Here is a 26,601-nt window from a genome sequence, read left to right as displayed (position 1 = left end):
TGAACCATCTCGTCAGCATCCCCCTTTTGAGACAGAGTCTCAAGTTTGACTGTCCCCAAACTTGCTATGTACTTGAGGTTGACCTTGAACTCCTGCCCCCCACTCCCCCTAACTCTGGAGTTCTGGGATCACAGGTATGGCTCAGTTCAGGTTCTTCATGAAAAATATTTTTGAGATTTTTCAGGAGCTTTAAAAAAAAGCCTTTCTTTAATATTTAAATTTTTTGTTGTTATGTGTGTGCTTATGTGCACCATGTGTATGCGGTTTCCTGTGGAGACCAGAAGAGGGTGTCAGATCTCTTGGAGCTGGAGTTACAGATGGTTGTGAGCTGCCTTGCCAGTGCTGGGAACTAAACCCGGGTCCTCTAAAAAGCAGCCAGTGCTCTTAACCACTGGGCAGTCTCTCTAGCCCTTCAGAAGCATTTTTAAGGTCAAGTACAGTTCACCTCTCTGATTTTGGATATACCTGTCATGGAATACTACATAAAGAGTTTATCCTCTACTCCCCAAGTTTTAACAAGTATAAAGAATACATTTGGTTTTAGAATACATGATGGTCAGCTTTACTTGTCTGTTTGACACAACCCCGAATCACCCGAGAAGAGAGTCTCAAGGAGGGATGGCCTACTCCATTTGGTCTGTGGGCATAGCTATGGGGCATCGCCTTAATGAAATTCATTGATGTGGGAAGACCCAGCCCACCATAGGTGGCACCATTCCCTAGGCAGGGGTACTTGAACTGCAGCAGAGTAGAGAAATTGAGCTGAGCACAGCGAGTGAGCATGCATACGCGCATTTCTCTCTGCCCTTGACTGTGGGTGTGACATGACTGGCTGTTTGAAGTTCCTGCCTTGACACTGGCAAAATGACTTGAAATAAACCCTTTATCCCCTACGTTGCTTTTTTGGTCTGGGTATTTTTATCATAGCAACAGAAATGAAACTAGAACAGAATATGAAAATATTTTTATTGTGGCTTTTAAAAATAAACAACAACAACAACAATCAATTTTGTGTCCTTTGGCTCCTTCTCCACCTAGGTGTGGTTGGCTGCAAGGCCAAGAAAGAATGTCAGTGAGGAGGTAAACAGAAGGCAGGGCACCAGAGAAGAAAGAGAGTCTCTGTGAACACCATGGAAACCGAGTACGTGTTCTTTGGTGACTGAGTTCTTGGTCTGTCCTGTAGCCAGAGACTGGGAAGACAAGGGTCACTCGGTCCAGCAGAATGGACAATGTGACAGAATTAGACAGCCAGCCTCTGAGCCCAGCTCCTGAGTGTACCGGCTGAGAGACTGTAGGCAGGCCAGTCAACCTCTCTGGGGCTTGACATCCAGCTCTGTGAAATGGAGGAATGAAGGGCTTGGGGAAAGGATTCTTCGAGAAGTGATTGAGAACTGCAAAGTGCTGTAGAAATGTCAGTCAGGATTACAGAAGCGATGGAATTGATTGGCATTCTAAATTTATTATAATAAACTCAGATATAAATTCAGTTTCCCCTTTGCCCTGTGGCTCCAGTTGGGTCTCCTGGAGCTCCTTAGAGGAGCCGATGCTTGGGTACACTGTAACCCAAAAGTGAACCACACAACTGTGTCCACAAAACTAGGAGTTTGGGTTATAGACATATTCTTTATATACCTGCATGTATATACATTTATAGATATTTAAAAAAAATCCTCTCTCCACATAATCCAAAATACATTCTGTGAAAATATCAAATCATCTTTAAAGTGCTATAAAAATCCCTCAGTTACTGGAGAGTCAAAGTGACTCACTCAGGACCATCTGAGGCCCTGGGACAGGGTGCTTTCTATTTCTTTCCACCCAGCTTAGCAAACGAAAGACTCTGGCTAGACCTGCATGCCTCCTTCTTTGTCTCTCTTTCTTGGCCTGTCTTCAGGGTGGCTTTCTTGGCTCCAACCTTCAATGAACAAAGAAGAACAGATACACAAAATTTGTCAGTACAGTCAGGGACCCAAATTACCTATGCATTTTTTTTTTTTAAAGATTTACCTTTTAAAAAAAATTTTTTTTTGAGACAGGGTTTTTCTGTGTAGCCTTGGCTGTCCTGGAACTCACTCTGTAGACCAGGCTGGCCTCGAACTCACAGAGATCCACCTGCCTCTGCCTTCTGAATGCTGGGATTAAAGGTGTGGACACCACCGCCCGGCAGATTTACTTTATTTTTAAATTATGTGTACGTGTCTGTATGTGTCTGAGGACATGCATGCTTGTTCAGGTGCCTGAGGAGTCCAGAGGCAGCAGATCGCTCCTGGAGCTGGAGTTACACGCGTTTGTGAGATGCCTGACGTGGGTGCTGGGAGCCAAACTCCACTCCTCCGCCAGAGCAGTACAAGCTCTCTGCCGATGGGTCAGCAATGCCAGATCCTGTGCAGCTTTTGTTCGTGAAATAAAGTAGAATACATACACATGCAGCTAGGAACAGGGGGTGCAACGATCGGTCAGGGCCATGCTCCCCAAAGATAAGCCTCGTGCTTGGATGCATCCTTGCTGCACGCGGACTGCTTTCCTCCTGCCTCAGTTTACATGGTATGTCTGATAATGGGAGCTGTGTGATAGGAGCTGCTCCTCAGGGTGGCATTTCCTACTCCTCGGGGTGGCGTTTCTCCCGCTGAGCTGTCACAGGTCTGAAGGTGTCCTGTGGCTCTGACGGCTTGGCAAGAGAACATGGCTGACTCTTCAGGAGGCCCTCGCTCCTTTCTGCTCCCTCACTCCCTCTGCAGAGGACACCATGGTAGCCACAGGCCTGGTGCTGCTCCCAGGCCACAGCTAGGCTTTTTGAATGATGATCTCCAAGGACTGGTGTTTATGGACCCTGAGGCGTCATTCACTTGCTTCCTGTCACGTGACTAGGAAGAGATCTGCAGAGGAATGGGGCAGTGAAGTGGACAGTGTGTGTGTGTGTGTGTGTGTGTGTGTGTGTGTGTGAACAGCATCCAGTCCTCTCTGGTTTTTACAGGACACCCATCGCTGCTTCTACCTACACATCTCCCCTTTGTGGGTAGATGACCACAGTTCCAGAAGCCCTCTCGCACATGGTCCTCTGTGTTCTGTAGATACCTTGGCCTTTTCAGCTCCTGTCTAACAGGATGCATGCTTCCCGCTGTCTCCTACACATGTGTGACTCCAGAAATTAGTATACACATACATCCAAGGCTAAGGGGAGCTGGTTGATATGGTGAGTTTCAGCTGTCACTCTACGACACCCCCACAACCTCTGTCAGATGAATATCAGGCTATGGGGCCTGTCTTCCTCAGAGACTCGTCGAGTCATTCTGGAAAGGTTTATTGTTTTTTAATTTTATTTATTAAATTAATTTAATTTAATTTTAAATTAATTTAATAAATAATTTATTTAATTGGATGTGTATGCATGTGTGTACATGCGTGTGCATGTCTGTGCATGCCATGCATACAGTCAGAGTACAATTTGCAGGAGTCTGTTATCGCTACCTTGTGAGTACTGGGGTCTAAACTCAGGTCATGAGGCTTGGTATCAAGTGCTGTAACATGTGAGGTGTCTCTCCAGTCTCTGGAAATGTCTTAACAGGAATGCTATATCTTGATCTCTTTGTGCATGGGACAGCTTTGAAATTAGCCTTGGGAGGCCCAGACCAGTGGCAGATGGGAGCCTTAAATGTTTGTTTTAAATGATTTTATTATTTTATGTGTACGAGTGGTTTGCTTGCAAGGATGTATGTGACCACATGCATGCCTGATGCCTGCTATGGTCAGAAGAGGGTGTTGAATGCCCTGGAACTGGAGTTACAGATGATTGTGAGCCACCGTGTGGGTGCTGGGAATCGAACCCACGTGTTCTGCAAGAGCAACAAGTGCTCTTGACTGCTGAGCCGACTCTCCAGCCCCTTGTTTTTTGTTTTCTTTTTTTTAAGACAATATCTTATGTAGTCCAGGCTGACCTTGAAATGGTGAGATAGGCCAGGCTAGCATTCAATTCCTGATCCTCCTGCTTGTACCTCCCAAGTGCCGAGATTACAGACATATGCTACCTACCATACCTGGCCCTTGAACATGTTCTGAGAGCCTGCATTCAGAATCCGTTCAGGGGAGGAAAGCCTGTACAGTAGGCCACTCAGCCACCATTGACCTGACACCAGGGAGGTGCAGTAGGCCACTCAGCCACTATTGACCTCACACCAGGGAGGAAGAAACCAGATAGCAACCGAGATCCTCTTCCCTCTGCGAGGTCTTCCCTTCATACTTCTTTCACCGGATTTTTCAATAAAACTGCCATCTGCAGATGGTTCCCAAATGTCACTGCCCCAACCTGTTGTGGCACCAGAGCCAGAAAGACGCTTATCAAAAATAGACTCCCAGGTCCAGGTGGTGCCACCCCCATGTCTGCCAAGAGTAGGGGGAGAAGGGACTGTCTGGTGTCTATTTGCCTGACAAGAAAAGGCCCTGCAGAAGGCAGATGTGTCCATGGACCTGGGTAGAGGAGGCAGCTGCTGACTTTGGACCCGCTGATGCAAACAGGAAGGGGTGGAGCCCTGGCAGAGCCCAGCCTGAGCCAGCCTCCAGACAGCCAGGACCCAGTGTTCAGTTTGACATCTTTGGGATCACAGACCACATCCTAAGGGACAGAACCCAGTCTGCAACAGTGCTGCTAGGTGGAAATTATACTCGGGGCTGGCTTTTCCTGGCCAACCGCAAGGCCCAAGCCGTTCCCAAGCAGCCACGGGTGCCTTAGCCATCTCCCCACAGACCTCTGTGGCCTCAGACTGGGTGGGACCCCTTGAAAGAGGCTTTAGAGCTCTGCCTACCAACCTTTGCCTTCCCAGCACTTTGACCAAAGTAATTATTAGCACTTGCATTTGCTTAACAAAAAAATAGTTCCAAGGCTAAGCCAGGAAGGCAAGGATTTTTATGAGTGTTCTGGTTTAGTTCCCTTGTGAACCCTTCATTCATTATCACCTCTTGCTGACATTGTGGATGTCTTTCCCTAACCTCCCTTAAGTATATGAAAATGTATGATATTCATGTATATATATATATATATATGTATTATGCATGTGCACACATGTATACATACATGTCAGTGCTAAGGAAGTTTGTATTTTAGATCTTTAGATCAGGGATGCCCAGCCTGTGCAGGCACATGTATGCATGCATGTGTGTGTGTTTGGTGTATGTGATTATACATAAAGAACTCATGTTTGCCCCCTTGGAGGTGGCATTGCCCCTTTGGGGATGCACAATTAACCTCCACACTTGTCCTCACTTGCCACGTCCCAGGTTCTCAGTTCATGTCTGTCACACGGTAGAACCTGGTGGCTCATGCTTCCGACCCCATGCAAAGCAGTATGGTAGCCCAGCCTAAGCAATCAGCAAGTGGCTAAGAGGTCTTTTAGACCATAGGAAACCAGAAACATGCCCACTTTGGCATACAACCCACAAACAATGACAAAAGACTGTTGGCTGCAAGGGAACGAGAATCAGCCTGTGACATTTTGGAGGGCAGAAGACAAAGGTCATGGAGCCTTGACAAGTGGAGACACTTCTGAAACTATTAGGGGGGACCTATGAGTGGGCAAGCCTGGAAGAGACTTTGCAGGCCCCGTCTTTTTCCCAGAGACCATGCTGACTCTGTCTCCCTCAGAACTCCAGGCGTGTTAGGGAGGGGACCCAGCAAAAATTTGCAAGAAGCCTGGAGCAAAGCTTTCTGCGCCATTGAGTCCTAGACCCCAAAGCTTGAAGCGATGCCTTCATGGCCGGGAAATGAGATTGCTGCACTCTGAGCAGAAGTACACTTTGTCCCAAACTCTGCAGCCCAGAGGACACCCGACATTCCTGGATCTCCATATCAGAGAAGCACAATGTTCCTGTGACATCTGGGCCCCCTAGATGTCTTTGTCTGCTTACGTCCTCAGGCAGTTCTCAGACAAAAACTAACGGCGTCTCTCCCGTGTTTGTGGATGAAAGGCAAGTCTGCTCTTCACAGCAGGCAAAGGTCTCAGGTCAAAGGGACCCTAGGACGCTCTCTGTCCTCCCAACATCTACCTTGTCTAGTGTTGGCATAAAGATATTGAAGCAGAGATTCTTTTTTTGATCTTTAATAATGTTCCTTTTGGCCAGGCAATGGTGGCATACAGCTTTAATCCCAGCACTCGGGAGGCCGAGGCAGACAGATCTCAGTGACTTTGAGGCTAGCCTGGCCTATAGAGCGAGTTCCAGGACAGTTAAACTCTGTCTTCAAAAACAAAAACAAAAACAAACAAAAAAAAAAAAAACAAAAGGCCTTTATGACCAAGCATGGTAGCATATGCATGCCTCTATACTAGGAGACAGGGGCAGGCCAGATCTCTGCAAATTCAAGGCTAGCCAGGTATACATAGTGAGCTCTAGGCCAGCCAAAGTTACATGGTGAGAGCCTGGCTAAAAAAAAGTTCCCTACACAGACGTTATGCTTTTTCCAATGTTAATTTTGTTGTTTTAGACTAATGTAGCCTTTCAGGGACCCGGGGCACAAGAAGAGACAGAAATTATGGGGACATGAGAGGGACAGGAGCATCTCACCCGAGGGTCTGAAGCCGCTCACCAGCAGAGATGCAAGAAGCTAGCATAATTAACCGTTCTATAAAGGCTGCTGACCCGGAGTCCACAGTCCTCTCGTGCATAGACATTTAACGTTAAAGCAGCTAAAAGTCTGAGTGTGTCTGACCCTAGCTGGCTCTCATGCTTTCCCCAGACATTGCCTGCGACAGCAAGACAGCCTACCTTCCTGCACCCTGGAGGCTAGACTTCAGCCTTATCAACTGTAATCCTGTCTTTTGCCTCTCAGGGAACATCCACTGATAAGATCATCAATTCAAACACCACCCCAAATCCAATATATGACTATCATAAAACATGGGGAGAGCCTTGACTCTCCCCTGAGGAGCCCACACCCACACTTGGGTATGTCTGACATAACCCTTGTGCCTATAAGAAACTATCTGGAATAAAATCTAAAATCTCCAATTCTGCTTTATAAACTGGCCTGCCCTGAAATGCTTTTCGTCACTGATGCTCCGAATCCCAGTTTAGCCTGAGTTGAGGTCCCTGAAGCTCTCAAGGGTGACATTGTGAGTGTGTGTGTGTGTGTGTGTGTGTGTGTGTGTGTGTGTGTGTGTGTATGTGTGTGTGTGTGTGTGTGTGTGTGTGTGTGTGTGTGTGTGTGTGTGTGTGTATGTGAGCTCTGGGGAGGCCAGGCTATACTGGGGGGTGCTATGCCTCCTTCAGCTGTACCCCTAAAATGCTGACAAACTTATCTCCCTGTTCATGTACAGAGGAAGCGAGTCTACCTCCAGGCTTCCACAGGCTCGCCTCTGCTTTCGGCAAGGCAGAGTGCGGATTGGGGCAATTCCAGGAAGGGCTGGATCACAACTGCGATCGTTCAGTATATTTAAAATGTCAGTCTTGTTTTCCAGATCTTAAAAAAGAATATTTTAGGTGGTGTTCTCTCGGAATTTAAGAGAAATGCTTATCCAAACCGTGGTACACTCAATATCTCCCACCTGCGCTGGGCTCCACGGAGCTCTCCTCATTAACTGTGTGTCTGGGGACACCTCAGTCTCTGAGCCTCAGATTCCCCCCTCTGTGGGCTAGGTTAACTCCTGCCCCAGAGGTGAATGAGATGTTATGCCAGTAGCAAATGCAGAAGTGAGGTAACTGCTAACTGCTTCCTCTCTTTCTGACTCACCTGGAGACTTGACTTCTGCATCTTGTTCTTGACCATCTCTACAAATATGCGTCTCTTTAATACAGAAAGGACAGTGACAATATTTAGTTTAGACTCATACTGCCTTTTGCCTCAAAGAGGAATGGGTTCTTCTCTATTTTAAAATGCTGCTCATTTGGAAGGTTGGGCCCATTTTGGGGGGGGCAGGAAGTGACACATAGGCTTCCAATAGGGGGTCCTGCATAGCCATTTAAGGATCTCTGCTTAGATTCTAGGTAGGAGGAGACCAGTTGGCTGAGGGCTCTCCCAGAGAACACAGACCCTTCTCAGGGGGCAAAGCTGCTTCTGTTGGTGGTAGGGCCTTGCAGTACAGGGGGACAGAGGGCTCAGGGGTCCACACAGTGCAGGTGTAAGAAGCCCACAGTGGCTGCCCTGCTTGTCGGGGATCGCCTGTTGGGAAGCCACTGTCACCCAAGTTTGGCAGGCTGTTCTGATTCAGAAGTGTTGGCCTTGGTGTCATCCAGACCCTTCTTAGGGGTAATTCCCAGAAGAGAGACCCTTTAGAGGTTCAGGGGTACCAGTGGGAGGGAGCGAGCTGGGGCCTCCTGTTCAGATGTCAGCAAGTAAACCTGAGGTGCTATTAGGGAGAGGGAGTTCCCAGAGAGCTCTGAACACCCGGGGGTCACAAAGACTGATGCCTTCAGAGCTCTGGATGGAAGAAAAGGAAGAGGGATTGAGTAAGCTATGAACCGGGAGCCTGGTCCTTCCTAAGGAGTTGGGAAGGTGGTGGCGGATGGACTGTGGGTCTTGTGTTCTTGTCTCACAAATTTCTCAGAGAAGCTGGAAATTCAGCCTATCAAGATATTACTTAAAAAGTATAACAAACAACAACAAAAAAACCCCAAAGCCCCAAAACACCACCACCAAAACCTCAAAGCCAAACACATCCCATGAGCCAGCTATTTGTGATGCTGCTCCTGAGCATCCCACCCTGGCAGCAAGCTGGTGTCAATACTCAGTGGTAGACTGCCAGAGAAAACAGTGCCCAAGTCCATTCAAACTTCGTAATGAAATCACATCTCTATGAAAATATCTCTCCATCCAGTGTTTGGGACATATTTAGACTAAATTACTAGTTGTTGTTTCCCTGAATTCGAAAGGCAGAGGGTGTAGCTCTGTAGTAGAGCTTGTTCCCAGCAAGCAAGGGGCCCCAGGTTCTGTCCCCAACACTGAAGGAAGAACAAACAGGAAGTTGAGCTATAACAGGGTGTCCTGTTTTACCTTCCCCTCCTACTCTGGCAGCCCCACAGGCTCTCCCCAACACCCACGGGGGTGGGGGGTGGGGGGAGGGAGTGGGGCTGTCTCTCGGGACAGGGAGAGTGAATGCTTGTCAGTCTCTGCCATCCTCTGGAAACAGCTGTCCCCAGAACTCTTTGAGGCCTGAATGTAGCTGACAGTTGCCCTCTGGGCATTTTGTACTTAGAAGGCCTTGAGCGTGCAGCTGTTCAATATTTATCACGTTGGTGCTGGAGAGACGACTGTTAGTGCTGGCTGCCCTTCAGGGGCTTGAGCATGGTTCCCAGGGTCCACATTGGAGGTTTAGGACCAACTGCCTGTAACTCCAACTCCAAGACACATGCCATGCCTTCTGGCCTCCAAGAGCAATTGCACATGTTCTCATGCCACATACACACATGCGTGTGCTTGAAAAAACGCACGTGCCGACACGCATGTCACAAACCTGGCTTAGAGGGCCTATGCTTGGACAATGACCACCATCCAGAGTCTGCGCTATTATAAAGTGGCAATTTAAAACCTTCCTTTTCTTTCTTTCTTTCTTTCTTTCTTTCTTTCTTTCTTTCTTTCTTTCTTTCTTTCTTTCTTTCTCTCTCTCTTTCTTTCTTTTCCTTCCTTTCTTTCTTTTTTCTTTCTCTTTCTTCTCTCTCTCTCCCTCCCTCCCTCCCTCCCTCCCTTCCTTGTTTTTGGGATGGAACCCAGGGCTTTTTACATGCTAGGCAAGGACTCTACCACTGACCTGCAGGCCCAGGCCTTGTCTGGGTACCTTCTTCTTTCCCCGTTTTCTCCTCTTTCTACAGCAGAACCCTTTACCCAGTCCAAGTCCCACGAGCATGCTGGCATATAAAATATATGCAGTAAAGCCACTCTGGTTAATGTGGGGTTGGGGGTGCCAAGAGTCATCCCTTCCACAAGACCCAAGGATTCTGAGGAACCCTGGCTCACAGATCCCAAATCCATTTGTGAATGAAGGCCAACTGGCAGATAGCTGAGCCCTGAAGGGCAGTGCACAGGAGTTGGACTCATGGGGTGTGAGGACATCAAGAGATGCTCTCAGGTGTAACTCAGTGGACACTGTGTGCTGCTCTTAGGGATGTGGCACATCATGTCACATGAGGCTCCCCTAGGGGAATACGCTGCATGATCCTTGTTCTGAGGACACTGGGAACAGCTCATGTACTGTATTTGGGGATCAGCGTGAACTGGAGACCAAGTTGGATGGATCTCCGTTTCCTGGCCGCCAGGAAGCCTGGAGTAAGGTGAGAGCTGATGCCAGTGTCATGGCTGCTATAGTCAGGGACTTTCATCTCCATTCCAGGTCCCACTTCGTACCCACTTACCCTTCATCCTCAGGACAGAGGTCCCGGGATACCCCACTCTCTCCCTTTCCTCTTTTCTCACGACTTTGTCTCCAAATCTCTAAGCCATTTAGTGTCCGAGATGTTTTGTGTCATCAGCCAAAAGTGCACTGGGATTTCCTACACTTCGGGACCCTGGGGTAGACACTTGCCTGTCTCCTAGGTCCTTTGCCAAAGTGCCAGTAGGCAGTGGGCAGGGTGAGGCTGGGAGGGAGGCTGGGGAGGGGTGCCTGTGTCCCTGGGCAGTGCGGGCTGCTGTTCATGGCTGCAGGGTTCTCATCCTTGTGAGGAGAACGGGCTGCTTTGCATGTGACTGCCTGCTCTCCCCTCGCCATACCTGCTTCTCACTGTCTTTGAAGGGACAGCTGCAGGATGTGTTTCTTTGCTCTTGATCTTCCACTCGGTCCTGAGTGAAAATACCAGGGGAGGGAGAGAACGTTTAGTCCGTCCTGTTAGTCTGGAGGATACCTAGGAGGGCTTCTGGGAGATGCTACGGTTCACTGCCCAACACTCTCAGAAGAGGCATGTGGGAGGGCGGGACCCTTTCCCTTCAGCACTTTGCATCCACACTCTGCACCACTACCTACGCTTCATTTTTCGGCCTTCCATCCCTGTGGCTCTCAATCCATCCCGATCCAATGTATCTACTGACTTCTTCAATTTTTTCCATTACATTTGTTTATTTATCTAGTGTCTGTGGGAGCCATGAGCTCACGTGGAGGTTAGAGAATGAACTCCAGAGAGTCTGTTCTCTCTTTCCACTTTATGGGTCCTGGGAATTGAACTTACATAGTTAGACTGGGCAGCAGGTGCCTTTATCTGACAAGCCAACCTCACCTGCCCAACGTCTATTGTTTTTTACTCCTTGGCCACAGTGGGACAGAGGCAAAGAGGATGTAGACAATATTTGGGCCCAAGCCAATCTTAGGAAGCAGTGAGTTAAACAGATGAGGGTGACGATGGTGACCAAAAGCATCATTGGACATCCTACTCGCTCAGGCTTTGTACCCACACTCTTGTTGAACCGAACCCTGGGGGCCATGGCCTGATTATATTCTCACCCTGAGACAAGGAATCTAAGGTAGTTACATGGGAGGGGCTTGGGGCTCCAGCTAGCTGAGACCACTCCTGAAAGCAGCCACCAAGGCCCCGGGGCTGGGATTTGACAGGCTGGAGCCTGGAAAGGAGTGCAAGCAGCCACTGACAGCAGCTGTTCTCACACTTCCAGGCCGATGAAGGCCGGGAAAGGGCTCACAGGCTTCTCAGAGGGCAGCTCCCGAGTGTTTAAAAGCTTTCTATTGAAAATTCCCATCTGAGCCATTCACGGAAAGTATCTGCTCTTTCTTGGCCCGGGCCCCAGCTGCATTCACCAGCTAGAAAAGAATGCTTCACAAAGGAGCTGCCAGCTTTGCAGGAGCAGGAAAAGCCTCAGGGTTTGCTGGGCTCTCAGCTGTGGAGGGGGCAGGACCAGCCCCGACCGTATGGAGTTGCCTGTCTCTCCCTCTAGTACTGAGTTTTCTGGGGTGCTGCTGGCCTTCTGCCATGTACCCCTCCCCACTATCCTGCAAAGTGGGTCCTGTGTGCCACCACCATTATTGAGAAGCGGGAGACATGGGATGGTCACCTGCTTGTCACTAGGTCTCAGAAGTGGGCACAGAGCCCATCGTTTGATTCCAAAGTTGACCTCTTAATTCTGACAGGTGCCTTATCTGGGAATGTGGAAACTGGACAGAACTGAGCATCCAGGGGTGTTGTCATGGTCCTGTTGTCCCACAGAGAGAGCTCTGAGGTCCCAGGCTCTGTGTGTGTCTAGCACCACGGTTTTCTTAGTGTCTCACCACACAGTCAAAGGTGTTAGTGTACAGTTAAGTCCCTCTCAGAAAGACAAATAGTCCCTCACGTGCACTTCCTAGGTTTTCCGTAGACACAGATTATAAAATTGTGTATGTACATAAGACAGGAGAGTAGGAGCAGAAATGTCGTAGGGTTGAGAAAAGGGAGTATAGGAAAGAGTGAGTGTGTGTGCATAATGTATAGTATATATATGCATGAGAGTGTCCTCACATAACCCAGTGCCGTGTGCAAGGCCTATACATCAATGAAAAGTCAAGAAAAGAAAAAAAGAGTGTTAGTTTGGGGGCATGGCTTTTGATTCTGCAAAGTTCTGTATTGTGAGGAGGTGCTCAAACATTAAAATACATTGGTGTATGCATGTGCATGGATATGTAGTGTGTGTGTGTGTGTGTGTGTGTGTGTGTGTGTGTGTGTGTGTGTGTGTGTGTGTCTGTCTGTCTGTCTCTTGTGGAGGAACATGGTTCTGAAGCTCCAGACGAGAAATTTCCCTCCCCAGGGCCCCAAACAGTCTATCTTTATGATATTATACGGGAGACTTCAAAAAATGTTAAGCCTCCTTGAGAAAAAAATTAAACACAAAATTTAAAGAACAACTGATTTTCCTTTAAGACTCTTTCCCTTAAAAACAGGGTTTCGCCGGGCAGTGGTGGCGCACGCCTTTAATCCCAGCACTCGGGAGGCAGAGCCAGGCGGATCTCTGTGAGTTTGAGGCCAGCCTGGTCTCCAAAGCGAGTTCCAGGAAAGGCGCAAAGCTACACAGAGAAACCCTGTCTCGAAAAACCAAAAAAAAAAAAAAACCAAAAAAAAAAAACAGGGTTTCACCAGCCTGGCCTCAGATTCTTAGGGATCAACCTGCCCTGCCTCCTGAGCGCTGGGATGAAAAGGGTGTGTGCCTCTACACCCCACCAACTATTCCTTTTTTCCTTCCTTCCTTCCTTCCTTCCTTCCTTCCTTCCTTCCTTCCTTCCTTCCTTCCTTCCTTCTTCCTTCTTTCCTTCCTTTCAATGAAAATACCCTCCTAGGATGGACAGATGATTTAGAATTTCTTTTCCCCTAGCAAACAGGAGTTTCTAACATGTAGCATCACAGGCCTTATATGAGAACCAGAGCCCTAGAATGACACCCCCACCACCCTGGCAATCAGCGGGGTGAAGAGGTTACGGGACTGTGAGGCAGGGGGCTTGATGGGAGCTCTGTGTCTGTTGCTGGGCTGCCAAGCATTGTGACCCTTTGTCAGGCTCAGGTCCCCTCTGAGCCTGCTGACCCAGGATGAGCCCCCTGCAAGCTGTGGGACGCAGCAGGTGCAGGATGGAGTAGGCGCGCCCAGCCAGCAGGCACACGTGAGCCTGAGTGGAGCGTGACATTTATCAGCACAATGTGGCCATGCTGCAGCTCCAGCTATTCCTCCATACTGTAAAACCTGAGAATTTGCAAGGCCCCAGCCCTAGCTCTGCTGGGACCCCTGATGCAGGTTCAACTGGGCCATTTCAGGTCGTCCATGCAGGATGTCTGGTGCCAACGGGCCTGGGCGGCTGCATTGTGTATGAATGAGGCAGATCATGAATAATGCATGTGACACTGATTATGCAAATCCTCAGGTTCTTAGATTTTCAGCCAGCACACCACAATGGGCTGCTGGGGGCCCTCTGAGCTCCTGTTCTATGGTTTTGAGTCTGTTCTCGAGGATCTGGGCTGCCAAATTCCAGGGGGCACCTTGGGAAGAAGTGGGCACCCTGGCAAGTCCAAACTCCTATCACTGCTTCAGCTGCCCTGACACAGCTCAGTGCAGAAGGCCCCGGTTTTCTGCCTGAGGTAGCCCATGGCACACACATGCGGAGGCTTGTGATATTTAATTCAGAGGGTGAGTGTGAACAGCAGTGTTCGGGGCTGCTTTCACTGCTGGGGTGGGACTTGGCTTCTACAATGACCCCTGCCCCAGTAGAGCTTCCTGGATGGGGAGGGACATCCTTTTCTCATGACCTGGCCTCATCAGAGTGCTCTCCGCGCTCTCTCTCTCTCTCTCTCTCTCTCTCTCTCTCTCTCTCTCTCTCTCTCTCTCTCTCTCTCTCTCTCACACACACACACACACACACACACACAGAAAGTCACATTGATGTTGATGGACACAGAAGAGTCATGCGTATGCCTATGCCAACTCAGACACAAACACTGTTACAGTCACACATTTAAACACATATGCAAGCATGTCCATTGTCGTGCATATTTGAACACTTCTGCACACAATCATATACATACAAACACTCATGCACATATATGTGCATATACATCCATGCATGCACACATAAACATGCATCTCCAAAGTTGAGAAAGGTAACAGTTACCACGGAGATCCTGGGGGCCAGCCCAGCACACAGCACAGGAATCAGGGGAGATGCTTGGGGCCATGGTGCAGCCCTGGTTGCCAGCCATTGTGCGAACCTAGACAAGCCTCCCAACCCTCTATTTTCACTTTTTTTCTTCTTTTTTGGACAGGAGCTCATCTCACGTGGCTCAGGTGGGCCCCAAACTTGGCTCTGCACTCTTAACCCTCCTGTCTCTACCTCCTGAGTACTGGGCTCACAGGCAGGCACCATAACACCTAGTTTATGCAGTGTCGGGGATCTGAACCTGGGCTTTGTGAGTGCTAGGCAAGTTCTCAACCAGCTGAGCTTCATCCCATCCCCAGCCCTGGTCTCTCAACCCCCCGAAGCTCCATTTCCTGATCTGTAAAGGAAATTCAGGACCATGTCCTTCACCAGGAAGGCCCCTTAATGGCATTACTAAATGGCCATGTCTGCACAGCACAGACCGAGCCCTGGGCCTATGGAAAGTCATGAAGAGATAGATGGTGGCAGTGATTAATTTTCTTGTCAGCCTGCTCCGAGACTGAGGTCTGTTCTGTCTCCCCAAGAGTTGAGGGGGCTGCCGAGATGGCTCAATGGGTGAAGGCGTCTACTGCCAAGGCTGACAACCTGAGTTTGATCCCCAGGACCCACATGGCAGAAGGAGAGAACTGATTCCTGAAAACTGTCCTCAGACATCCACATGCATATTGTAGCACACGCACACTCACGCACGTGTGGGCAATGAAATAAACAGATGTAATAAAAAACAATACAGATGGACACTGGGGGTCAGTGAGGTTAAGAGCCTGCTTAAGATCTCAAAGCAGGTGGTAGAGTGTAGAGTACAGATCCCAACCAGGTCTGTCGACCATAAAAGCTATTCTGCTACCATCTGCATTGTGGGGTCTTCCTGGGATTATTATATCATTCTTTTTTTTTTTTTTTTTGAGACAGAGTTTCCTGTGTAGCCCTGATTGTCCTGGAACTCACTCTGTAGACCAGGCTGGCCTTGAACTCACAGAGATTCACCTGTCTCTGCCTCCCAAGCTCTGGGATCAAAGGCGTGCGCTGCCATTCCCAGTTGTCCTGTCTTTCTAAGGGGCCGAGTGGCTCACCTTATGCTGCTTGAGGGCCCTGTTGAGTCTCTTTTCCTGGTACAGCTGCTGCTCTGTGCGCTCTAGGGCCTCCTTCAGTAGCGCCTTTTCCTCGGCTTCTTTGTAGACATCATCCTCCAGCTTTGCCACCTGCGTCTGGTACATCTGAATGGACACTTTGCTATGCCTGGGTGCATGGAGAGACAGAGTCCCTTTCCCCCTCACCGTCCCCATTGAAGGCCCTGACCTCTCTAGATCCTTCCATATGGGGTTGACTTATGAGACTATGACAAAGACTTGGGGACTAGAATGTGCAGGACACATTGGACGGGGACAGCATTGGATGGCTCAGCATGTGCTGCTGGCCTTTCCAAGGGCCTAGGGTGTGGGTGGGGACCTGCAAGTCTTTGGGAAATGATGGACCTTCAAAGTCACACAAGTGCTAAGTCAAGGTTCACATGTGTGTGTGTGAATACCCATTTGTTTGTGAGAATGTGGGCATGCATGTGTGGGGGCCGGAGGACAAGCTCAGGTGTGGGTCCTTGCCTTTAACCTTGTTTAAGGCAGGATCTCTTTGTTGCTTTTCTGTTTTGTATACCAGAACAGTGAATCCTAATTCTGCCTCCCATCTTCCCATAGCAATACTAGAATTATAGACATTCCTACTACTGCTTTTATGCGTAGCCTGGGGATTCAAACTCAGCTTCTTACAGCTGTGGGACACATACTTTTACCTACAGAATCACCTCCAGCCTTTTGTTATTTTGAGACAGGGTCGTATGTTGCCCAGGTTAGCTTTGAACTTGCTGTGTAGTAGAGGATGGCCTTGAACTCCTGATCCTCCTGCCTCTACCTCCCGAGTGCTGGGGTTATAGATGCGAACAACCATGGCAAGTTTTATGTACTGCTGGGGATGGAACCCAGGGCTTCATGCATGCTAGGCTCCAGGAGGTCATGTCCCCCAAATGGTGTTTGTACTTAATCTGAGTCCCGGCCTCTGTCTTGTCCCGACCCAGCAGCCTATTGCTGTCCGTGCTTAGGCAGGGAACCCGTGCGGTACCTGAGCTGCTCCAGTTCCCACTGGCACCCTCTCAGGAGTTCTTCTTTCCTCTGAAGCTGGTTCTTGAGCTGAGTGATCCTATCAAACACCAGGTCCAGGTCCTTCTGTCGGAGGTGGTTGACCGCCTCCCGCTCTTTGGGTGAGAGGTGCTTCAAGTTCACATGGCCCAACATGTCCTTGATATTCATCAGGCTGCCAAGTGTCCTGCTCATGTCCATGTACTGCAAGGAGATGGGTTGCTGGTAAGAGCAGCGCCCGAGGCTACGTGGAGGCCATCAGGAGGCTGACGTCTGATTCCAGCTCATTCTTTGCAGCCATAGGAATCAAACGAGCATGTTGGAAGCGACTGCAGTTAGGTTTCATTTCCCCCACAGCCATGAACAATAAGTCTTTTCCGGAACGGGTGGAAAACGACAAAAGAAATTAACACTCATTCTAATGATGGAGCTTTCAAGGAACTGGGCTATGTGCTGTTTTCTGACCCATGCTGGGTAGCAGCGGGTCTTGCCGAGTTATTCGAACAACTCAATACGGCTCAGAGATTGAGACTTAGTAAAAGACCCTGTGGTTAACGGTGATGACATGTGGGGACCAATGCTGGGCAGAAAGGAAGGGGAAGGGAGGGGACGGCGCATGCACACACCAGCTTCTCACTGAGTTCTAAGGCTTCTGTAGCATCTGTTCTCATCGACTTCTCGATGGCCAAGTTGGAGCCCGAGTTTAAAAGGCCATTCTGGGGCTGAAATAAAAGAGAAACGAATACTCTCTTGGCGTTCTGGTGTCGGTGTCAGGCACGGGGAAGCTAGGACCCTGTGTGACTTTGGAAGAGGGCCTCCACAGGCTTCTTATCTCTCTTCCTGACCATCTAGTCTGAATTCTTGGTCATCGGCTTTGTTATATGCCTGCTGGTTCCTCCTCTGATGTCTTCCCTCTAGAACAGGGTCTCAGCTGAGCCAAGTTTGCCCCTACTCTAGAATAGTGTTTCTCAGCTGGGTTAAGTTTGCACCCCACTTTCCCAGGTTGTTAGTGATATCGAGGCTTATCTGAAGAGGACATGCTACCGGCATCCAACAGGAGGATGATGAGGCTGCCACTGAACGAGACAGTCCCCAGTCAAACTAGACGGGAGTCATCTGACCCCAAATATGCTGTGTGTGTGGAGAGGGAGGCCAGTGGCCAACCTGGGGCGCCATTTCTCAGGAGCTGTCTGTTTCCCATCTTGTTCTTTGATCCAGTGTCTCTCACCAGGCCCTGAGGCTTGTTAATCCCCAGAAACCCTTCTGTCTTTATTTTTCCAGCACTGGGATTGTAAGTGCATACTATGGTGCTCAGCTCTCTTTTTTTTTTTGGAGACAGGGTTTCACTGTGTACCTCTGGCTGGTCTGGACTTACTATGTGGACTTACTATGTGGGCTAGAAATCACAGAGATCCACCTGCCTTTGCCTTACAAGTGCTGGAATTAAAGGTGTGCGCCAGCATGTTTCCCTCTTTTTAATGTGTGTTCTGGGGATCAGACTCAAGTCATGCTTGTGTGACAATTACTTTATCAGTTAAGGTATCCCAGCCTTTGACCCCAAATATTGTGTCAGTGTTGAGAATCCTTGGCCAAAGTGACAAGCTCCATAGAGATGGGGACCATGCTGCTGTCTGTGTATACTCCACTCCCGTGCCTAGTGTGGCACTCACTGGTCACACAGGGGCAGAAGATGTGTCTGAGGAATGAATGAATGAATGAATGAATGAATGAAGGCTACACAAGAACGATGTGTTCTCCTTTTTTTTTTGGGGGGGAGGAAATTCATTTTCACACAGCAGAAATGAGTCCTTCAGAAGATGTGGCTCAAATGTTCTCTGGGTGGGTGAGGCTCCCTTGGACCATTTCCTGAGATGATGTAGGCTGGGCCATCCAGCTGTGCACTTGCTATGCCCTGCATCAGTTAGCTGACCTCTGGAAGCTCTGACTGGAAGCCTGGGACAGCAACCAGGCCAGGCAGAGATGTGGAGCGCCATGAGTAACTGTAAAAGACCTCATCAGGATCCAAGTGGACTTCAGTACCCAGCAGGTACATCATGGGCATCCTGGTGACCCTCAGCATCTGCAGGTGCTGCCAAGTGACCCCTGAAGACCAAAATAGCACCAAAAAACCCTGACCATAAACCAGGAAGGTTTTACAGTGCTAAGTGTGGCCTGACACAGTTATATATTGAGGTAAGAAAAGACGTTTGTGTATGTGTGTGTGTGTGTGTGTGTGTGTGTGTGTGTGTGTGTGTGTGTGTGTGTGTATGTTGTGCACATGCATATGGTGTGGTGTGTGTGTATATGAATGATGTATGTATGTACAGGTATGTGTAACCCGTGTGTGTGTGTGTGTGTGTGTGTGTAGGCCAGAGGAAATTGGTTGTCCTGTTCTGTCACTCTTTACCAGTGAGAGACCCTTACTGAACCTGGAGCTAGGCTGGCAGCCAGCAAGCCCCAGTGAGCCTCCTGTCTCCATCTCCCATAATGCTGGAGTTAGAGGTGGGTATGTGCCATACCTGGCTTTTTCCATGGGCACTGGGGATTTGAACTCAGATCCTCATGTTTGAAAAGCAAACCCATTGAGCTGTCTCCCCAGTCCTGACAAGGGGAGAGTCTTTGAAGATGACAGTAAATTAAGCAGAGTCTTTTGCACCCCTCCCCAGGACTCCCCTTTTCATCCTTCTCTGTAGACTGGCAGGGTGCCAGAAGAAGACAGCCAGGGACAGAGTATAGGCTCCATCCTTCTGTATCTCTGTGACCTTGGATGAGGCACTTGGCTTCTGAAACCCTAATTCATAAACTGTCAACTAGGGACCGTGGACACGCTACAGGCCAGCTGCTGCAAGGATTCACCGAGCAGGTGAAGGGCTCAGCTCAAGCCCAGCACACAGCAAGCACCCAATCCGTGGGGGCTTTTCTTCCTCCCTACTCTCATAATTCAAATGCTTCCAACCTTGGAGGATCAAGGCTTTTAAAAAACTGAGTTGGGAGGCTCCCTCCTGTGTCGAGGCAGTGGTGGGTCATGAGCAAGGGGAAGGCCTGTCTGGGAAGCAGAGTCAGGCCATGAGATCTAGCTGACCTCCCATCTGGAGACTGTCCCGCCACACCCAACCCTGGAGACTGGGTGTGTGATTTTTATTAAGAAAACCAGCTCCCTTCAAAGACCTTCAGCTCCAATGCTAGTAAATGCTCAGAAAGAGAATTAGACAGGATACTGGCTCACATAAGGTAACGCTGTTGTTCATTCTAGAACCTTCCTGTGCTTCATTCCCAGTTGTGTCTGCCAGTGGGTCCTGTGACTGGCACCGACCTGAGCTGTCCATTGTCATGTGTCCATTAACTACTCAGTCTAACATCCTTTGGGTTATAAGGTCTCTTCCAAAGTCACAATTACTCACTCCTGAGAATCTTGGCATCTAAGGTCCTACTTCTTCCTTGGATTGTATTATTTAGGATTAACAGCTACAGATTATTTAGTATAAATTCTGAGTCAGGCACTGGAGGGAAGCATTCACAGAGTTATCTTGATCTTTGTTGTTGTTGAGAGGGTCATAAGTAGCCCCGGTTGGCCTAAAATTTAGCATGTACTCAAGCATGACCTGCACCTCTGCTCTTCATGCCTATACTCCCGAGTCCTGGGATTACAGGTGTGTGTTGCCACACCTGGCAGCCTCGCTGGAGGACACACAGCATTCAGGCTGGGCTCTGTCACAGGACCCTCTGGCCTTCTCATCTCCACTTCCTTCCGCTTGTACGAGTTCATGTCTTTCAGTTTAGAGGGAACAGCAGCCTTTGGCAAACTCATGGCATAGCCTCATCCATCAGCCTGTTGGACATTTTCTGCAGGATGGAACATCTCCTAGGAAGGGGACAAGCCCTTGGTGCTTCAGTGACCGATTTGGCCTAGAGTCAAAGCAATGACATATTGTACTGTGCAGATGGAGGCCACTGTCTGTGCCAATATCCAGTGACTCACTGGCGAGTGCATGGAGACAGACACCTGCTCATTGGGGAGGCCCTGGCCCTGAACCTCCAACACACTGACTTGCAGCTCAGCTCACATCAGCCCTAACGCCCACCCTCTCATGTCAGTCACTGCCAGAGGTAAATGATTTTTGGTTACCGATCGGATCTCTATTCTTGAGAGAGGCGTCAGGTCAGGCTTTGCGTCTAATAATATTTTCTGTACATTTTTTTCCATTCTGAGGGTCTTTAGTTCTAGGAACGATTCATTCACGTGGTCCTTATGATCTACAAAAGAAATAATTTAGACTCAGGAAGACATCATTTCACATCATCACTGTAGCTACGACTTACGGGACACTTACCACAGGACCATTTTACTCCTCACGACCTCCCTGGCAGAAGAGGAAACCCAGGCCTAGAGAAATTAAATGATTTGCTGAAATCCACACAGTCAGTGTAAGGCTTTGGCCACAAAGCTGTCACTGCAGAGGTGAACTTCACTTAAGGCCTTTCAGGCACAGAGATGGAGATGAGACTTGTACTGGGACACTTGGTGCCCAGTGCCTTGCTCAGCCACCAGCTGCCCGTTCTGAGCCAATTCCAGCCTTTCTGAATGGGGTACTCTAAGAGGCACCGCCAGGGCTCATCTTCAGGTCACATTAGACCATGACAAAGTTCCCACCAGGTCACAGCGAAATAAGAAGGAGGACAGTAGTGAGTTTTTCATGTCCTATTTATTTAACATCAGGGCCTGCGGTTGACTCGGAGGTGGGGGGTGGGGGCTGGCCCATCATTGTTAGTGTTACAATGTCCTTCCGATTATGAGATGACGGGGACATCCTGGCCAAGCAGCCAGTCCCCAGGGTGTCCACCAGGCTCTGGGGCCCCCATGCTGGGACTAAGGAGCAGAGGACTTACTGGGAGAGTGGCCCTTCTCCAGCTCTTTGATTCGTATCCGGAGTTCCGACAAGGCCTTTTTCTGCCGCTGAATGACTTCCTCGTGTCGAGACCCTTTGCACTTGGCCCCCAGGTCACTGAAGGACTGCTCCTGGAGACAGGGCGGTACAGACAGGAGCTCCATAAGGGTCCAGATATGTCCCTCAGATTCCCAGGGACATGAACAATTCCTGCTCAGCAGAAACCCTGTCATTCAGCACTTCTGGAAAATATCCTAAGAGCTTCAGTAGAGAAGGGGTTTAAACTTTTCATCGCAAATATCAAGTCCCATGTAGGAGGATTTCCAACTCTCCTTCCTACTTAGTGTCCTATAAATAAAGCATTCCCTTCTCTGCATCCTGTTATGTTTTTTCTAATGTTCTTTCATGCTTGCATCTCCATTTCTCTTCTTTTCTTTCTTTCTTTTTGAGACAGGGTCTCTCTGTGTAGCCCTGGCTGTCCTGGAACTTACTATGTAGATCAGGCTGGCCTTGAACCCAGAGATCCATCAGATTCTTGAGTGCTGGGATTAAAGATGTGTGTGCCACCACGTCCAGCTTTGGGTCTCCATGTGTTAAAAAAAATCTGATCTTGTTCTGAATAGTAACTTTTAAAAAAGAATTATTTATTATTATTATTATTATTATTATTATTATTATTTTCCAGATAGGGTTTCTCTGTGTAGTTTTTGGTGTCTGTCCTGGATCTCACTCTGTAGACCAGGCTGGCTTCGAACTCACAGAGATCCTCCTGCCTCTGCCTCCTGATTAAAGGCATGTGCCAGCATGCCCAGCAAGAATTATTTTTATTACTTCAAAAATTGTGTGTGTGTGTGTGTGTGTGTGTGTGTGTGTGTGTGTGTGTGTGTGTGCCTGAAGGCCAGAAGAGGGCATCAGGTCCCATGGAGGTGGAGTTATGGGTGGTTGTGAGCTGCCTGATGTAGGTGCTGGGAATAGAATTCAAGGCCTGTGCAAGAGCCACAGGTGAACTTAACTGCTAAGCCGTCTCTGCAGCCTCTCCAGTTCTGCTCCGGGGGAGGGGGGTTTTTACTGTTTCCTTTCCCTTGTTATCCTTCTGTGGTGCTGAGGTTGGAACCCAGTTCTCGCTTTGTTGCTCAGCTGTATGCCCAGCCCCAGAAGGGCATATTAGATGAGACTTCTTTTTACACGGGTAAGAAGGATGGTTTTCTCCTGTCTGCTTGAGGGGGACTGGACAGCCTGGCACTTGATTGGTCTGGAGAGATCTCTCTCTGCGACTCCAGGATCTCTAGAGTGGCAGGTCCAGCAGAACTTTCTGTGACAACAGGATGTCCCATACCTGCTTCATACAGTATGATAACTCCTAACCCCATGGGACCGTTAGAGACTAGAGAGAGGTTTACCCAGGGCACAGACAAGGAAGGTCTTTGAAGGTCATGCTCCTTTTAAGGATGAATTCAGAAGAATTTAGGGTTTTTTTCCTATAGAAAAATGAGGAGATGCACCCCAGTAACGCAGAGTGCTTGCCCAGCATACACAAAGGCCTGAGCTCCATCCCCGGCACTGTAGAAACTGAGTGAGGGGACACATGCCTGCGATCCCAGCACTTGGGAGGTAGACATGGAAGGATCGATCAGAAGTTCAAGGTCCTTCCTGGCTACATAGTGAGTCTGAGGCCAGGCTGGGTGACATGAGATCCTGTCTCGGTTCTCTCATCATTCATTCAATCATTCATTCATTCATGCCACACCTTGGACTGCTAAGCTTGCTCTAGGCTCCAAGGCTCTATCAGTGAGCGACTCTTGCTGTCCTGGATTTTGTGCCTCAGTATGAGGAGACAGACAGTGGGAAGGGTAAACAGGGAGAGACACAGTGAGCAGTGACGAATGTTAAGCAGATAATTAAGTGGGGACCTGGGATGGGGTGCCGCGAGAGACTTTCAGTTGTCAGAGAGTTGCTAGGGGACCTCAGCCAAACTGGCAAGAATGGGAAGAGACTAACGTCTCTCCTTTATAACTGTTTTTAAAATAGCAACTTTTGGTTCCTTTTAGATTACAGATATAGATAACGAAGACAACATATACATAAGATGAAGTGAACTAAAATTATTAACATTTTATATAGCTAGGCAGCTCGGTCTCTATTTCTTTTTCTTTCTTTTTTTTTTTTTTTAAATCTTTTTCCTTTTGAAATTTTTCTTTGAGACAGGATCTCATGTAACCCAGGTTGCCCTCAAACTTTCTATGTAGCCAAAGATGACCTTGAACTCCTGGTCCTCTTGTCTCCACCTCCTGAATGCTGGGATTTCAGGCATGTACCACCATGCTTAGTTTCTGTGGTATTACGGTCTGGGCTCAAGGCTTTGTGTGCTCTCTAAGCACTCTACCAACTGAGCCACATGCCCAGCCCCGTCTCTGTTCCTAGGTATATATGCCTCTGCCTACCAAACCATCACTAGCAATCCATATTCTCATTCATATTCATTGCCTCCCCACCCCCTCTTCCCCTCCGCTGGACACTATTCCAGGCACCTCCATCGAAGACCCAAGCTAAGCTCTGCCGTGGATCTGAACTTGGTGCACCAGACGGATGATGAGCAGTTCAGCATTAGACACCCTAGCATCAGCGAGTGAGAAATCCACCCACAGACGGAGCAGAGGCCAGGAAAAGAGAATCATCTGTTCTTCCTCGGCTGACTCTGGTTGCTGGTGGGTCCCAGGCTTGGTGCTAGTCACACTGGCTCCCTAGGGGGTCTTCAAGGCCCACAGCCCCCTTCAAGGGGCTCAGCAATGCTGTCCGAGGCCCTCATGGGAATGCTCCCCTCCCCTGACATTTCTGTCACACTGTTGCATCCTGCTGGCGCTGCTTCAAACTTCTCCTTGTGGAAGCCTCTTACCACAAGTCTGAGGGAACCTCTTTCCCAGGATGCTCTTATCTATTGTTCTGGTCAGGTTTGTTTGTTTGTTTTGGTCACTGGACACAAACCATAGTCATTTGGGAAGAGGGAACCTCAATTAAGAAAATGCCTCTATCAGATCGGTCTGTGAGCAAGTCTGTGGGGGCATTTTCTTGATTAATGATTGATGTGGGAGGGTCCAGCCACTGCGGACAGTACTACCGCTGGGCAGGTAGGTGGTTCTGGGGTGTATAAGAAAGCAGGGTGAGCAAGCCAGGAGGCAGCACCCCTCCACGGCCTGTGCTCACTTCCAGCCTCCAGGTTCCTGTCTCGAGTTCCTGCCCTGACTTCCTCCACGATGAACTCTAAGCTGTAAGATGAAATGAACTCTTTCCTCTCTAAGTTGTTTTTGGTCAGAGTGTTTTTTTTTTTTTTAATCACAGCGATAGAAAGCTATCTGGGACAGTCTCAAGTCCTGCCATAATAGCTCCTCAAATCACTTGGCCCCGCCTTATCCCTAGGACATTTTATTCTATATGGACTTTCTGTTTCCTCCTTTCCCACACACAGGCTCCATGAGAGCAAAGTGTGCCTCCTGTGGAGATTATGGTCTTCCCAGGCCTGAGCACGGTGCTCAAGATGTGCAAAGTCTGCAAGGAGTGAGGAGCCTTCCCCATCTTCTGATAGTGCCAGGGCTGCCGGGTGGGTGAGGGGACCTAACTAGTCCGGTGTACTGCCCTGAAGCTGGACCACCTCAGGGCTTGCTTCTGTATAGGTCTCATTCATCTGCTGGAGGGCATCTGTCTGTCCTGGAAGGAGCCAGCTGAATGCTCCCTCCTGGAGAGAGGCAGACAGATGCTGCGCTGGGCAGGAGGACAGGTTCAGCAGCCAGGCCAGACTCCCCTGGTCCTTCATGGGAGAGGAAGCACCATGTGACCCCTCCTCACCCTCCTCTGGGAACTCTCTTACTGAGAGAGGACACGGATTCTTTCTCATACAACTCTTGAGCCCTCTGACCCACGCTGGCGTCGGAAACAGGAAGTAGCTTGGGTGAGGACCACTGTTCCAAGAAGGGATGCTTTTTGTCTTTTATCTTGTGTCCTCCCTCCCCCATCAGCCTCAACTTTGAGACAAAAACTAAAAGTCACCATTCAACAGGTCTCTCCATGGAACACATGCAGGGTGTGTGTGTGTGTTTGTGTGTGTGTGTGTGTGTGTGTGTGTGTGTGTGTGTGTGTGCTGGTGTGTGTAGGGCACCCGTGAACCTTTCCCTGTCTTGAGCACAAAGCACACAGCAGGTGCTCAATAGTCGCTGTGGGTCAGGTCCTGCTTTGATGGCTCAGGATTCCAACAGGAGTGATTGACATTTCCTGCTGCCCAGCTGAGCCTCCAGCCACCTGGGCTATTGCACTCCTCCTCCTCCTCCTCCTCCTCCTCCTCCTCCTCCTCCTCCTCCTGGTTGCCCTGAGCAACGGGAGCCCCTTCTATTAAAGTGCTCTGGACAGCACTCAGTGCCAGGGGCAGCTGGCTGGACCTCAAGCCCTTTCATCCTGGCTGTCCGAAGCCCTGGCCGGCTGCTGTCTGGCAGGGCTAGTGTCTTGGTTGACACATTTGGCCTCGTGTCTTTTGCAGATGATTCATTATCTGGCTTCCCAAAGTGAAAAGAAAAGGTTGTCCTGGACTGGACTCTAGGAATCGGAGGCCTCAAGGAACCAGCGTGCCCCACAATGACGGCAAATGCTTCGGCACTGGGCATGGGGGCAGAGTGTGAATCAGCCTTGAGGACCACCTGGTAGAGGCTGTTCTCACTCAGGCATGTTTCCTACTGGGTGAGCATCTGGGACTTCCGGTCAGTCACACAGGGAGACCTTATCCAGCGACTGCCATGGTCTGTGTGTGTGTGTGTGGGGGGGGGGGGGGGCGGGGGTCACATTAACCGCACGGTTCTCTGGGAAGGTCATTTGGTTCCGTGCCACACAGTTTAGGAAGCCCCTTGGCCCCAGCAACTTCACAGCCAAACAGGAGCTCTACATATGGGCAACTTAGACTAAATACAGCACCAGGTTAAGGAGACACAGCTGAAATCGCCATCCTCTGGGGAC

At 49.2% G+C, this 26,601-nt stretch overlaps 1 protein-coding gene and 1 long non-coding RNA gene across 4 annotated transcripts in view; one reads left to right on the top strand and one right to left on the bottom strand.

The window, feature by feature from the left end:
• Positions 1-997: 997 nt before the first annotated feature.
• The window catches only part of Fhad1 (forkhead associated phosphopeptide binding domain 1), a 127,432-nt gene continuing 101,828 nt past the window's right edge, over positions 998-26,601 (bottom strand). The window contains exons 26-32 of one of the 3 annotated variants that reach the window (XM_052716047.1): positions 21,608-21,737; positions 20,847-20,974; positions 17,347-17,442; positions 16,704-16,924; positions 15,665-15,830; positions 10,688-10,756; positions 998-1,915 (exon numbers count right to left, since the gene is read on the bottom strand). In XM_052716047.1, coding sequence (XP_052572007.1) covers positions 1,805-1,915; positions 10,688-10,756; positions 15,665-15,830; positions 16,704-16,924; positions 17,347-17,442; positions 20,847-20,974; positions 21,608-21,737 — 921 coding nt within the window. In that variant the 3' untranslated portion in view covers positions 998-1,804. Of the gene's footprint in view, positions 1,916-7,209; positions 7,772-10,687; positions 10,757-15,664; positions 15,831-16,703; positions 16,925-17,346; positions 17,443-20,846; positions 20,975-21,607; positions 21,738-26,601 lie in introns of those variants that run through there. The other 2 variants (XM_052716049.1, XM_052716048.1) reach the window with 2 other exon arrangements.
• On the top strand, positions 13,135-26,396 carry LOC128096462 (uncharacterized). The gene is made up of 3 exons (XR_008213650.1): positions 13,135-14,065; positions 24,131-24,311; positions 26,132-26,396. It is a non-coding gene; the product is annotated as an uncharacterized LOC128096462 (long non-coding RNA).

This window comes from Peromyscus californicus, unplaced genomic scaffold (genome assembly GCF_007827085.1).
Source record: "Peromyscus californicus insignis strain IS unplaced genomic scaffold, ASM782708v3 Scaffold_5__1_contigs__length_169319896, whole genome shotgun sequence".
Taxonomy (NCBI): Eukaryota; Metazoa; Chordata; class Mammalia; order Rodentia; family Cricetidae; genus Peromyscus; species Peromyscus californicus.
This window is presented reverse-complemented; position numbering and strand designations above follow the sequence as displayed.